The following is a 12,183-nucleotide window of genomic DNA, read 5'->3' as shown; positions in this document are numbered from 1 at the left end:
CTCAACTTGAAATTGACTAGGTTGGAGACAGAAGTTATTTTGACCTAGGACCTTGTTTCCAATCACAAAACAAAGAAAGGAATAATAGAAAGAGGAGAGGGAGGAAAATAGGAAGGAAGGAAGGAAGGAAGGAAGGAAGGAAGGAAGGAAGGAAGGAAGGAAGGAAGGAAGGAAGGAAGGAAGGAAGGAAGGAAGGAAGGAAGGAAGGAAGGAAGGAAACTTCTGAGCATAAACATGAGATAAGTAACATAGTACATACTTATACACAGTATACTGGTGGCCAAAGAAAATGTCTTCTAGGTTATGGGGCTGCAGCTTTCAGATCACCTTAAAATTCAGCACCTTTGTTTTTAGAATTAAATACTGTCCTGAAATGGATACACGACCTACTGAATCTATAGCATTTTGGATCATTTTTCACTGTGCAAATTGATCTGTTGCTTTTTGGGATTGTTTAAAGTGGGAACTTTAGACAAAGTTATATAGAGTTATAAAGTAAAATAGAGAGCCAGTTTGGTGTAGTGGTTAAGGCATCAGGCTAGAAACTGGCAGACTGTGAGTTCTAGTCCTGCCTAGGCTCAAAGCTGGCTGGGTGGCCTTGGGCCAGTCACTCTCTCTCAGCCCTAGGAAGGAGCAAGGGCAAACCACTTCTGAAAAACCTTGCCAATAAAACTGCAGGGACTTGTCCAGGTAGTCTCCGAGAATTGGATACGATTGAACGGATTAAAAAAAAAAAAGTGGGAACAGTAAATCCAACTTTAAAAATTGGGAAAAAGATGGTGATATGGAAAAACTGGATGGAAGTGGGGAATATTGACTTTGGATCAACTGATAGATGATGAACATACGTTGTGTTAAGAGATAAATATCATCTATCAGATGTTACCCAATGGCAATGTTTACAGCTACAACATTTGTTAAGAACATTGTTTGGACCAGTAGCATTTTCAGCATCTGAGACATCTAAGATACTAGAACAACTTGTTAAATCCTTTAAAACTAAAAGCCTACCATTAGTTTTTATAGATACTTGTTATGAATACATCAATTTGATATGCAGATTCTAAGAAATGAGTGGAACAAAGAATTAGAGGTTCCTATATTGCCTAGACAATGGGAGAGTGTTTTAACTTCTATAGTAAGAGTGTCAATGGACCTCAAATTATGACTTATACAACAAAAAATAATATTTAGAATTTATTGGACTCCATTACATTTGTATAGAAAAGGACCAAGGCAGCATTTTGCTGGAGATGTAATAAGGATAATGCTTCTCTAAAACACATGTTTTTATAATGTCCTATACTTACTAAGTTCTGGGAGAAAGTAGTGGACTATATAAATATGACTGTGTGACAAAAGCTAAAATTTTCAGAGGATAATATTCTCTTGAACTACATGCCTAGTACATGAAACTTGACAACTAGACATCATAAATGGATTCTCTGTGCCCTTACTGTGGCCAAAAGACTGATACTGCAGCATTGGAAAAATAAATGTATGCCCCATTTATTCAATGGATTGAAGACCTGATTGCGCTGCCACTTACAAGCAGATTGCCTATGGATGTAGACTTTGTATGGGCAAGTATAATGAACTATAGGACTCATTTATACATAATACAGTAGGTTAAAAAAGAATGATAGTACTTAATATCATTCAATACAAAAAGTGATAGTACTTAATATCATTCAATACAAAAAGAATGTATCAGAACTTAATATATATGTATTTGAATAATATTTACATTAGGCAAGTATATATAGAATTATAACTGTTAATTGTTATAATGATATATTATACTTTGTTTCTTTTTTGTTTTCTTTTTTCTGTTGCATTTTTTCACTAGTTAAAGTACTTTTTATGTGTAGATTTTTTTGAGAATGTATGTATGTGCATAATCGTTATCTTTGTGTTTTGTTTCTTTTTTCTTTTTCTGTTATTATTTTAAAAGCAATAAAAAAGAATAAATAAAAAAGTGGGAACAGTAGTGACTTGCCCTCTGCTGTTGGGGAAAAATGGACCACCACCCCCTCCAGAAACTCAGCCATGTTCCTTCTGGTGCCATGAACATTTTTAGAGGAATATAGAGGTCTTCTGCAGCCCTTTAGAGAATCAAGAGATAGAGTGATACTCAGTCCCTTAGAAGCTATCCACCAGTGCCCTATGCACACAATTTATAAGATGCCACATACCTTGCTCTGGGGCCATGAAAGCATTCAGCACAAGCCTTGCAGGGAAGAGAAGGTGCAGGGCAATGCAGAGAGAAAGGGTTAACCAAGTGTTGCCACCTTGCATGGTGCAAGAGAGAGCCCATCCTTCCCTCCTACTCAGGCCTAGGCAGCCTTCTGTCCATACAGAAGAGAAAAAGAGTGGGAGGTCCCCTTCCTCACCCACATGGCATTCCAACTGTCAACCAACTGTAACCATGGCTACCTTTCTCCCTTACTGGTTTTCACCTAGGTTCCAGAGAACCTTGGGATTCTTTGTGGACTTGTCAACTTCAGTTCTGGTGGCCTGACTGCCTGGCTGTCTACCGCCAAGGGTCCCATGCACTGTGCAGTTTTCAGGAGAAGAACAGATAGCTTCTAATTCCCTCAGTTGACTGCGGGACTCAGTAGGTCCAACCAGGGCTTCATGGTAGGGGCATGTGCCTCCTTAGGGCTGGTCCTCCCCGTTGGCAAGGTGGAACTGTCGCCAGAACCAGAGATTGTTGGGAGCAGAGAATGGTGATGAATATTGGATAGCAGACCTGTAGGCAAGGTAGCTATAAAGTGGAATTTGCTTCTGAGAAAACAGGCCTCACTTTGCAATGGTTAGGTTTAAAATAGCAAAAACCTGTGGCAACCCTAAGATGAATAACAACTTGAGGAACCTTGCTCTTTTCGTTACCAGATCCTAAGACAGACAGACAGAACCTTTCCTATTCCCTCTGACAAATACAGAGGACTTCCTGATTGGGAGGTAGTGTTTCCTGACTGAATCAAGTCCCTAACAGATTCAACATCCCCCTTTTTTTTTTTTAAGTTTAGTGAAAAAAGTGCCCTCAGGGGTAGAAGAACGATGTTTTCCTTTAACAGTAGTTTGGGAAACTATGATGGGTTTCTAGCCTGGAATGAATAATAACAATTCTATAAGTACTGGGGTTTGGGAATATGATTTGCACCCACTGGGCCACCTTCCCCACCGCTTGAGGGCGCTCGGTTCCTATGCAACTTCTAACCATTTCCTGTCCTTGTCATCTCATTATTGCAATGCAAGCCAGCTCCTTTTTGAATCTGAAACCTGCCTAGTTGGGAATCTTCCTTTCTTTCTGAAGTTCAGAGGAATACTTGAACCCAGAAGAGAAGCTTTCTGATTAGGTGCTGCTGCCAAACAAGATGGAAGGTGAGAGATTTACTGGAATTCTGCTGGTTTTATTTTAGCAAAACTCAGTTGCTTTTATTTTTCAGCGAACATAGTAATCTGAGTTCCCATTTCTAAAGGGTACTTTTGCTTTAATATTAATTTCCTTTTCACCACCCACTTAAGCACCAGCCTCTCTAAGATTCTAAGTCCACCAGGTTGTATACGGCAATATTGAATGCCAAAAACACCTTGGAGGAAAAATAGTGCCAACATTCTGTCGGAATGAGAGAAATTTCATTACTTTGCCTAGCTTTTTTCAATTTACTTAGCTTTTTTTCCCTCCTGTGTCTCTGTTATTAGGATTTTCCAATGGTTTTATTTTTCTTAAATAATCTTGAACCCACCAATGTATTTCCTGCAGAATGATGAGGTTTACAAAGATATTACTGAGAGACCCCCCTGCCCCCCCGGCTGTATTTCTAAACTCACAAAGAACATTCTAAAACATCTCTTTAAAAGCTAGAAAAGAAAGTTTACTTTTTTCTTAGCTCTCATAGCTATTCAAAACATGAGTTATACATTTGCAATATATGTTGTTTGTTGGCTATAAATTAGGAATTACTTTCAAAGAAAATATTTGTAATAGGTAAACACTTTAAGAAGGAATTTTGACGTTTCATTTATAGAGCAAGCTAAAATTGCTTTATAAGTTAAACTCAAAATCAGTAAAATCTCCTTCCACAAGTAAGCATATATTGAATAGGATCTGGCTGCTTGCGCAGTTACAATTCCTATTTCTCTGTTTATCTGTTATACCAGGGTATCCTTTCAGATGCAACATTGTAAAAATATTGCATCTTTCAAACTTGTTAATCTGGCATCTTAAAATATTGCTGCAGGCCAAGATAATTGGCATGGCAGTTACCTGTCATAAAATGTTACCTGTTACTGTTAAGAGTTTTGGATTCCAGAGAAAAAACAAATAGGTAGATTCTGAATTTCCAAAGTTCTTTGTCCAGTATAATAGGTTGAACTCTTCACTGTAATCCCATAAGTGATATTAAGTGATCCCATCTGTCAAGTGGATTTGTGCTCTAAAAAATGAATCTGTCACACAAGTGAAATTTCATTTGCTTACTTAGAAGAAAGTGTCTTTGAAATCAGTGGGAAATTCCTCTCAGTCAAAATGATTCGGTTCTAGCAGCAATGGTGCCAGAACACTTCTTTAAGTGTGCTATACCTTGATAAAGTCTTTGCATCTAATGTGTTTGCAGCCTTAACACACCAAAACAGGTATACCTTTTATGTTTATGTACTCCATTTGAGAGAGGAATATGCAAACTTGTGAACTGAACAGTAGGATTTGATATGTTTGCTATTTATAAATGGAGAACACCACTACACTGTTCTTTCAGATTGCATTCAGTCTAAAATCTACTTTCAGGCATCAACATAGTAAAAACAAGACAGCTGTCTTTGATTTTTTCCCTAATGTCAGAAGCAAAATAATTTCTTTTCAAGTTGCATTCCTTCAATTTTATTTAGTCCAGCATGGGTTTTTTCTTCTTTTTCTGAAACCTGAAGATTTAGGTTTACTCAAACACTTGGCCCAAGATTTTTAATGTTGCTTCATGGCCATGTCCCAACCCATTATGTTTCAGACTAGCAAAAAAATCAGATAATCACTGCAGGGCAAGAAAATAGGCTACAGTCAAAATATGAATGCAAAGACTCAGATTTCTTTGCTTCAAAAGAAAGAAGAGAAAAAAGAGAAAAAGTTTTGAAAAAAAGATGTATGAGCCCCTCATACAACCTTTGGACCTATTGTTAGATAGTGATATATATTTTAAAATATAATGCTTTGGGGAAAAGGGGGTCAAAGTTATTTTTATAAGCTTCTAAGCCTTTCTATCAAGCTCTTCCCCATTTCTTTGTTACAAGATTAGGTCCATTTTTGTTATCCTGAGAAATGAGAAACTGAAATCCTGAAGCTATGAGCAATGGAAGTATTCTACCATAGAAATATGAATAACAAAAACATAAACTGGTACTCCATTCCAAATAGAAAAGGAGATTTTTTTTTTTTTTTTATAGAAGAAGCTGGGAACGGTGGCATGAACAAGGAGAGGCACTTAATGATTTCCTCACTGGTGGCTTTCCAAATTCCATCTCCTCATTGCTTTTGGTTCCCCAGCCCTAGTTGCTTTGTTCTCCCTATGAATGACAGGGTCATCCTGCATATGTTTGTTCTATGCAATTCTCAGAGTGCCTATTTGGCTTCTGCAGGTTGGGGAAGGGTCAAGCGTAAGATCTGTCACTTCTTCATTTGAAATACTGACTGGACTTTTAGTTATTCTTCAGAGATTGCATTTCCTAAACAATCAATGTGCTTGATGTGCCATCATGCAACTTGTCACTGGACAGAGATGAAATTCTGTATCAGGCTTTCTCTGGCAGGGTTCTTGGCATTAGCAGCCCAAGGATATCCAGAGGTTTATGACTGGAAGATTTGGCCGTCATCTGTTTTGTACCTAAAGCTGATCGGTACTTTTTGAAGGTCTGTCCCAGGTTGTTACTATGGTCTTAAAGGTGTACCCCCCCGCAAAAAAAGACTTAGTAGACATCAAAAAGCCTAATGATTTGTTTGGGGCTGCAGGAAGGGTACACATTAAGGATTTTATTGGTGAATGCAGGCATTCTGTGGACACTTAGATGAATTAGGTATCATTAAAATATGACCTTTTTCTTGCACAGCCTACAAATGTGAAGGCTTAGGACTAAGTGATTTTTCTTAATATCAGCTATTAGCAGACATTAACAGTAAAAACCCTAAAAGTTGTCTTTTAGCTTGCTTATTTCTTGGGCAAGTTCTTCCAACTATTTTTTTCTTACTGGTGATAATTTTTACTATGATCTGTCCCTGCAGATCATCTCTCTCTCCCCTCCATTTTTCCCCCCCAGGGAAAGTTTGAGGTCACCAGTCCCTATTTAAAAACTCTGTAAGTGAAAGTTGCTAAAGCTGACAATTTTCAGCATTCCTTTTAGCCTCTCTCTGCAAGTCCCTATAATTTAAATCTCAAAAGCAAGTGGGATGGAGGAACAATGCACACTGATCCTTGGGTACACACATCCAAAAAGCATTGACCTAAAATGCAGGCCAGTTTTTCCTTTCTCTTCTATTACAACCCTCCCCCAACAACTACTTATCCAGATAACCCAGTTTGCTGCAAGGGTTTAAGCTGCATCTGTTCTATAATAGGTACAATCAGTTTCATTTCTGATATCAGACATTATTAGGCTTTTTTTTCCCCTTTACTTTTTAAAAAAGAAGGCGGTTGTGGTCAATTTACTAGCACTTCTTCCTTCAGAAAACACTGCAGGGCAGATGGTGGAACCTGCTGTTGTTTATTTATTCTGCAGGAATGTGCAATTTGGGGAGGAGATCCTCTCAAACAAAATTCGTGGGGAAGAACATATATGAATATTTTGCATGAATGTTAAATATGAAAAGATGAATGGTGTGTAATATTTTGACAGATAACAATGGATGTTCTTTTTGTGAAATTACCATGCTCCTAAACTCTGTGTGTATGATTATATTTAGCTTAATTCTCCCAAAGATTAAAAGGAAAAGGAAAATAAGAAGTTGCTGTGCCTAATTTCAAAAGGATTCAAGTTTTCCTTGAAAGAGTACATTTTGAAACCCAATATTCTCCCCAGGAGATGAGAGAGCCTCAATACAGTCCTATAATTCTGAGAGGGGAAAAAAAAAAACCAGTACATGTTTAGAGATATTCCCTATCTTTGTTTTTATGCTGCTGACATTCACATTCAATAGTGCTTCAGCAGAGAATTTCTCTGGATTTCTCACTCAAATAAGGCTCCATAGGGTGATAATCTATCCATGGCTTACACATGAAAAAGCATCAGTTGATTAAGAGAGATGAGCAGTCATCAACTCCTGGAATATAGCTCAAGTTCTGGTTGGCCTTACTTGACCTTCCAGGCTTAAACATTGTATATGATGAATTTCCCCAATGCTTTCCTCTTATTTGGCAAATAGGTCTGCGTGCTAGTATACACTTCTATCCTCTTTGATTGAAGTGATGTGGAGAGGAAGAAAGTGGTATCCCACTGATTTTTTTCCCCTACCCCATAGTATTAGTTTTTTGTTTTTTTTTTAATGATACCTGGTGAAATACAAGTTGAGGAAATAATATGGAATCAGGAAGAACTATTTGCTACAAATTAAATTAGAGTTAATTTTTCTAGCAAGTGGTAAAGAAGGGTGGGGGAAGAAACTGGGTTAGAGAGTTGTCTTATCAGTTAGTCAATTCCCTTTACTCCAAGTCCATTTCGTGTTGATATGTGTTCTTAATTCTAGACCCCTACAAAAGTACTTGGTATTCAGAGGAAGAAAAACAGTGTGTTGATGGTGGTTTGGAAAGGTCTTCAGTTATCAAAGTCTGTATACTTAGAAGTTGCAGAGGCCCCGTGTATGTTCCATAAACCTTAGTGGTAAAGCGAGGGAAGCGGTTAACACTTTCCTGCTGCTTCAAGTGAGCTAAGTTTTGCAGTTATGTAACAGCCAGGAGCAAGTTTTTAAGATTTCAGATTCTTTGATAAAGAGATAAAAAGTGGAGAGAAAGGAAGAAGCTAAATTAAAAAGGGAGGCTATAGTATCACCTTTAAGAGAGGAAAATTTGATTAATTCTCCTCAAAGGCAGTTGTAGATCGCTTTGTAGATGATCAGTTTGGTGATGAAGAGACCAGCAATGCAGGCAAAAGAGCCTATAAAAATATCAGGCCATGTTACTGATTTTCCTCTGCAGAGGATAGAAGAAGAAGAAGAAGAAGAAGAAGAAGAAGAAGAAGAAGAAGAAGAAGAAGAAGAAGAAGAAGAAGAAGAAGAAGAAGAAGAAGAAGAAGAAGATGATGATGATGCTCATCGTCATCATCAACATCCCAGCTGTGGCCAATTATAAATAAATTTTTCATGTAGCAGTTCTTTTTTAGCTATTGCCCTGTGTCACGGGTGGGAAATGGTTGAGTGGTTGGTTTGCTCTGGATGCGGTAAAAGCCTCCTTTTTCATGCCTGGAGGGGGAGGGGGATTTAGGGTTGGAATGGAAATGGTGCACCACTCAGAGGTCTTTCATTTCCCTTCCTACCTTTTTTGCTCAAAAGGAAAAAAGTGGCAATTGAGTATTTTGCCATGAAAGTTTGATGGCACGATCTCAGGTACTGAGAGGTGCACATGTGGCCGGAGGGTATGGGGTGTCCAATCCTATCCTAGGTAAATATCAGGGGCATCCACAGAGAAGGTCAAAAAGTCACAACGTAGCCATGACCATCCAATAAATGTGCAAATCTCCACTAGGCTCAGCCTGCAGAGACATTCATTAAACTTTGCATCACAATCTGCCTAGAAATTACAGGCATTACTGTAGGAGTGAGTTTGCTTGTTCTATTCTGATATTTTCTTTGCACCGGAAGACTGGAATGCCAAATATCCTCAGTTATTATATGAATTCCACTGCAGGTGTTACAAGACTTCACTGTGGATAGATTTCCTTCAGAGCTATAGTTTTCAAAATAAGAATATAGTTCTGAGCCCATTTAATCCCTACCCACTTGTGTTACATAAATGATCCAGCACAGAGCTTACATAGGCTGAATTCTTTCTTTGTTTTGGCCTGTTCTAGATTCTCCAGCTGGCCTGGACCTCAGCCGTTGTCAGGAACAGACGGAACGTGCAGGTAACCGGGCCATTAAGCCCTTATATTTCCTTCCTTAAAAGAGCTTCTTACCTACCTGTGAAGGGGTTCTTTTGGGAAATGGTACAGACCAGCAACAATCTTCCCTGTGGGAGGCTTTTATAATATAAAATTTAACAAACTTACTTGTTTTCTTAATACCAAGCCTATGCTATATTATCCTTTACCCAAAGCACCCAGTGCCTAAAGAATGGCCTAAATGTCTTAAACCGCATTAAAATTCCTGCTTCAGTGATTCATCATCTTCCTCATCATTCTTTTTTTTTTTCCCCATTAAAATTGTACCAGATTTTCAGGATATTTTGACTGATGGCAATTCTAACACTTCCCATGAAATGGAAAACATGGACAACAGTGAAGATGCAAAAGAATATAATTTGACTAATGGAAGAGGGAGAGAAGGTAAAGTGGAAGTTGTACAATTAAAATTAATAATTTAGTAAACAGAATATGGCACAGAAAAGTATCTTTTTTAATTAAATAAATTGAATCAACAAATCAAAGACCTTCCATGTGATTTGAAAAAGTGCCCTTGATTTTATCAGGCACTGCAATAGAAGAGCTATTTCCTTCCTTTCTTTCTCTTTTTCTCATTTTGAGTTGGTGTTGATTATTTCCTTCCCAGCCATTTAGGTGATAGAAATGGGAGCAATGTTGTAGACTTAAGCAGTGCCGGTTCAGAGTTCTATTGTTTGAGAGATATTGTTCTATTGGATCACTCGTGGAGACATCAACACAGCAATGTCTTCCATACCCTGAATGGGTCTGCTGGGCTTTTAGACATATAGGAGAAAGTTTGGGGGGTGGGGGTGGGAGCTGAGAAGATACTGTGGAGTGACAGACCTATGAAGACAAGACAAACACTAGTTGGTGGGAAATAGAAAGAATGTGGGTGGCAAAAACAGAAGATGGTCAAATCTAACTTACGGGTTACAATCTAGCTCATTCTTGCAAAATTGCCATAAGCTGCAGCTTTAGATTGTAATGGGTAGTGATAGCAAAATAGTATGATTGAATACTAACAGAGAAAAAGCCCTCTCCATGCAGAAAAGTTGCATGTTGGGAGAATTCCGAGTGCAAGCCAACTAATTTCTTTCACCAACATAATTTAGTTCAGAAATGTTGCCTTTATCTCTTATATCTATGGAGTTAGCAGAAGAATAACTGTCTACACACCAAGAGAAGTGATAAGCAACAAGGGAGATAAAAAGGAGAAGGCCATGAACTTCCTCTTTATGCACTGCAGAGACTGCAAAGTTTAAGCCAAAAAGTTAAAAAAAAAAAAGGCATGAAGAATAAGGACCAATCCATGTGTTTAATATGTTCTAATTTGCACACTTCACAGTGAACAGAAATGCCCTACTCACATGGAGAAAAAAAGACAGCCAGTTCTGAACTTACCTTGTTTGTGGCAAAGCCACTGTTTTTTATGCTTCTTTCCTAGAGAAGGACAAATTCCTGGCTGCTACTGGAAATTTCTTCCTCCCCCATTCTGAAGGTTTTTAAGTCACTCCCACATTCCTCTGTTCAACACTGGCTGTTGTGTGTTTGTATAACATGCAGCCAAACATACAAAATGTATTGTGGCTTAAAATGTAGCCTGGTTTATATAACATTCAAAGGCAATGCCTGGGTTCCCACAACATGTCAAAGCACAAACTACCAAACCCCGTTTTTGTCTTGCCTAGCATGTATTTTTCTACTTGCCCCTACAGTGGTCTTTTCCCCAATCCAACCTTATTTATTTTATAAGACTTATAAGCCACTTCAATCAAAACTGATTCTGGAAATCCCAAAATCCAACTTCCCTTCCCATCTGTCCTTTGTGTCCTGGCCAGCCAAACTTCATATTCCAGAGTCTAGGAAGAGTAGCAAAAATATATAATCTCTGCCACATTTTCACATCACATCCATCCCACTGACTTTCATAGCCATTCCTGTAACAAGCAGTTGGCCTAAGCTTAATTCTGTGCCATCAATTCAAAATTAAGAATTTTGGCCAGAGTCATCCGTAACTCCCTCAGCAGGACATACTGTGAGGAATGAAAAGGAAAAACAGAGAAAAAAGGATTGACCATGGCTATTATTGGCACTGTCCAGTATAGGCTTCCAACAAGGCCATTTCTAGCATGCTGCCCATCCAATAATATACCTCTGATGAAATGCTGTCCTTAGAAAAGTGCTGTCCACCCTTCCTGCAGTAAGAGGTTTGGTTCCATCTTCCATGCATCCTTCAAGCAAATGAACTTCCTATATGCACAGTTCCTGTTCAGTTTTCACATGATCATACTACAGTCAGAAGTCCTAATCCTTTTGCACAGAAGTACAAGTGAGAATCTTGTGTGCAAATCCTCCTCATCTTAACACCCGCTCATATAAATAGACAATGTTTGTTCTCTGCTGGCAAATAAGACAGCATCTTGTATCTACTGCCTGGAAAAGAAATGAGCATAACTCCATCTTTGTGTGGACTCCACTCCCGTAAATAAGACACGCATAGGGGTATCTTGCCTGTGCATAGAAATATATTTCTTTCTCCAACAGTACAGCAGGACTTGTTTCCCTGGCACTGAATGACTTTGAAACCATATCCAGGTTTGGGTCAATGAGTTTCTCAAGCATCATTGGACATTACATAGGGCTTCCACAGACTTTTGAAGGAAGTGTGGTGATAAAATGCAAGAGGCCTGGGCATCTGAAATTGTTTTTTTAAAAAAAGGACAGATAGAGAAAGCTATGGGATGGAGATGATCAACAAAGGGCACAGAAGTTGCTTACTATCATACAGAGAAAAAAGAAGACAGCTTTTGTGCCTTCATTCAAAAAGGTAAAAATACTGCCTATTCTACTGAAGTTTCAAACAACTTCTTTAAAGACTTGCCTTTTCTACATGGGGGTTTGAAATCATAGATTTTGTGTATGCAGAAATGGAAAAATAAGTGCAATGTGAGTGTTCCTACTTTGGGCTTTTAAGCTGACTGGTGTGGTGATGGTGGTGTTTTATGGGCAGGAAAGAGGAGCAAAGGAGGTGGGAAAATCAGCCAAAAATACATTCAGGCT

The 12,183-nt window shown here is 38.4% G+C and overlaps 1 protein-coding gene across 1 annotated transcript in view; it reads left to right on the top strand.

Moving 5' to 3' along the window:
* The first annotated feature begins 3,289 nt into the window (after positions 1–3,289).
* The window catches only part of IKZF3 (IKAROS family zinc finger 3), a 54,006-nt gene continuing 45,112 nt past the window's right edge, over positions 3,290–12,183 (top strand). The window contains exons 1-3 of the mRNA XM_025169974.2: positions 3,290–3,387; positions 9,052–9,105; positions 9,412–9,525. Coding sequence (XP_025025742.1) covers positions 3,381–3,387; positions 9,052–9,105; positions 9,412–9,525 — 175 coding nt within the window. The 5' untranslated portion in view covers positions 3,290–3,380. The remainder of the gene's footprint in view (positions 3,388–9,051; positions 9,106–9,411; positions 9,526–12,183) is intronic.

This window comes from Python bivittatus, unplaced genomic scaffold (assembly GCF_059951505.1).
Source record: "Python bivittatus isolate LINGU-HERP-01145 unplaced genomic scaffold, Pbiv_v1 ctg000410_np1212, whole genome shotgun sequence".
In the NCBI taxonomy this organism is placed as follows: domain Eukaryota; kingdom Metazoa; phylum Chordata; class Lepidosauria; order Squamata; family Pythonidae; genus Python; species Python bivittatus.
Note: the sequence above shows the minus strand (reverse complement) of the source record. Positions and strands in the feature narration are given on the sequence as shown.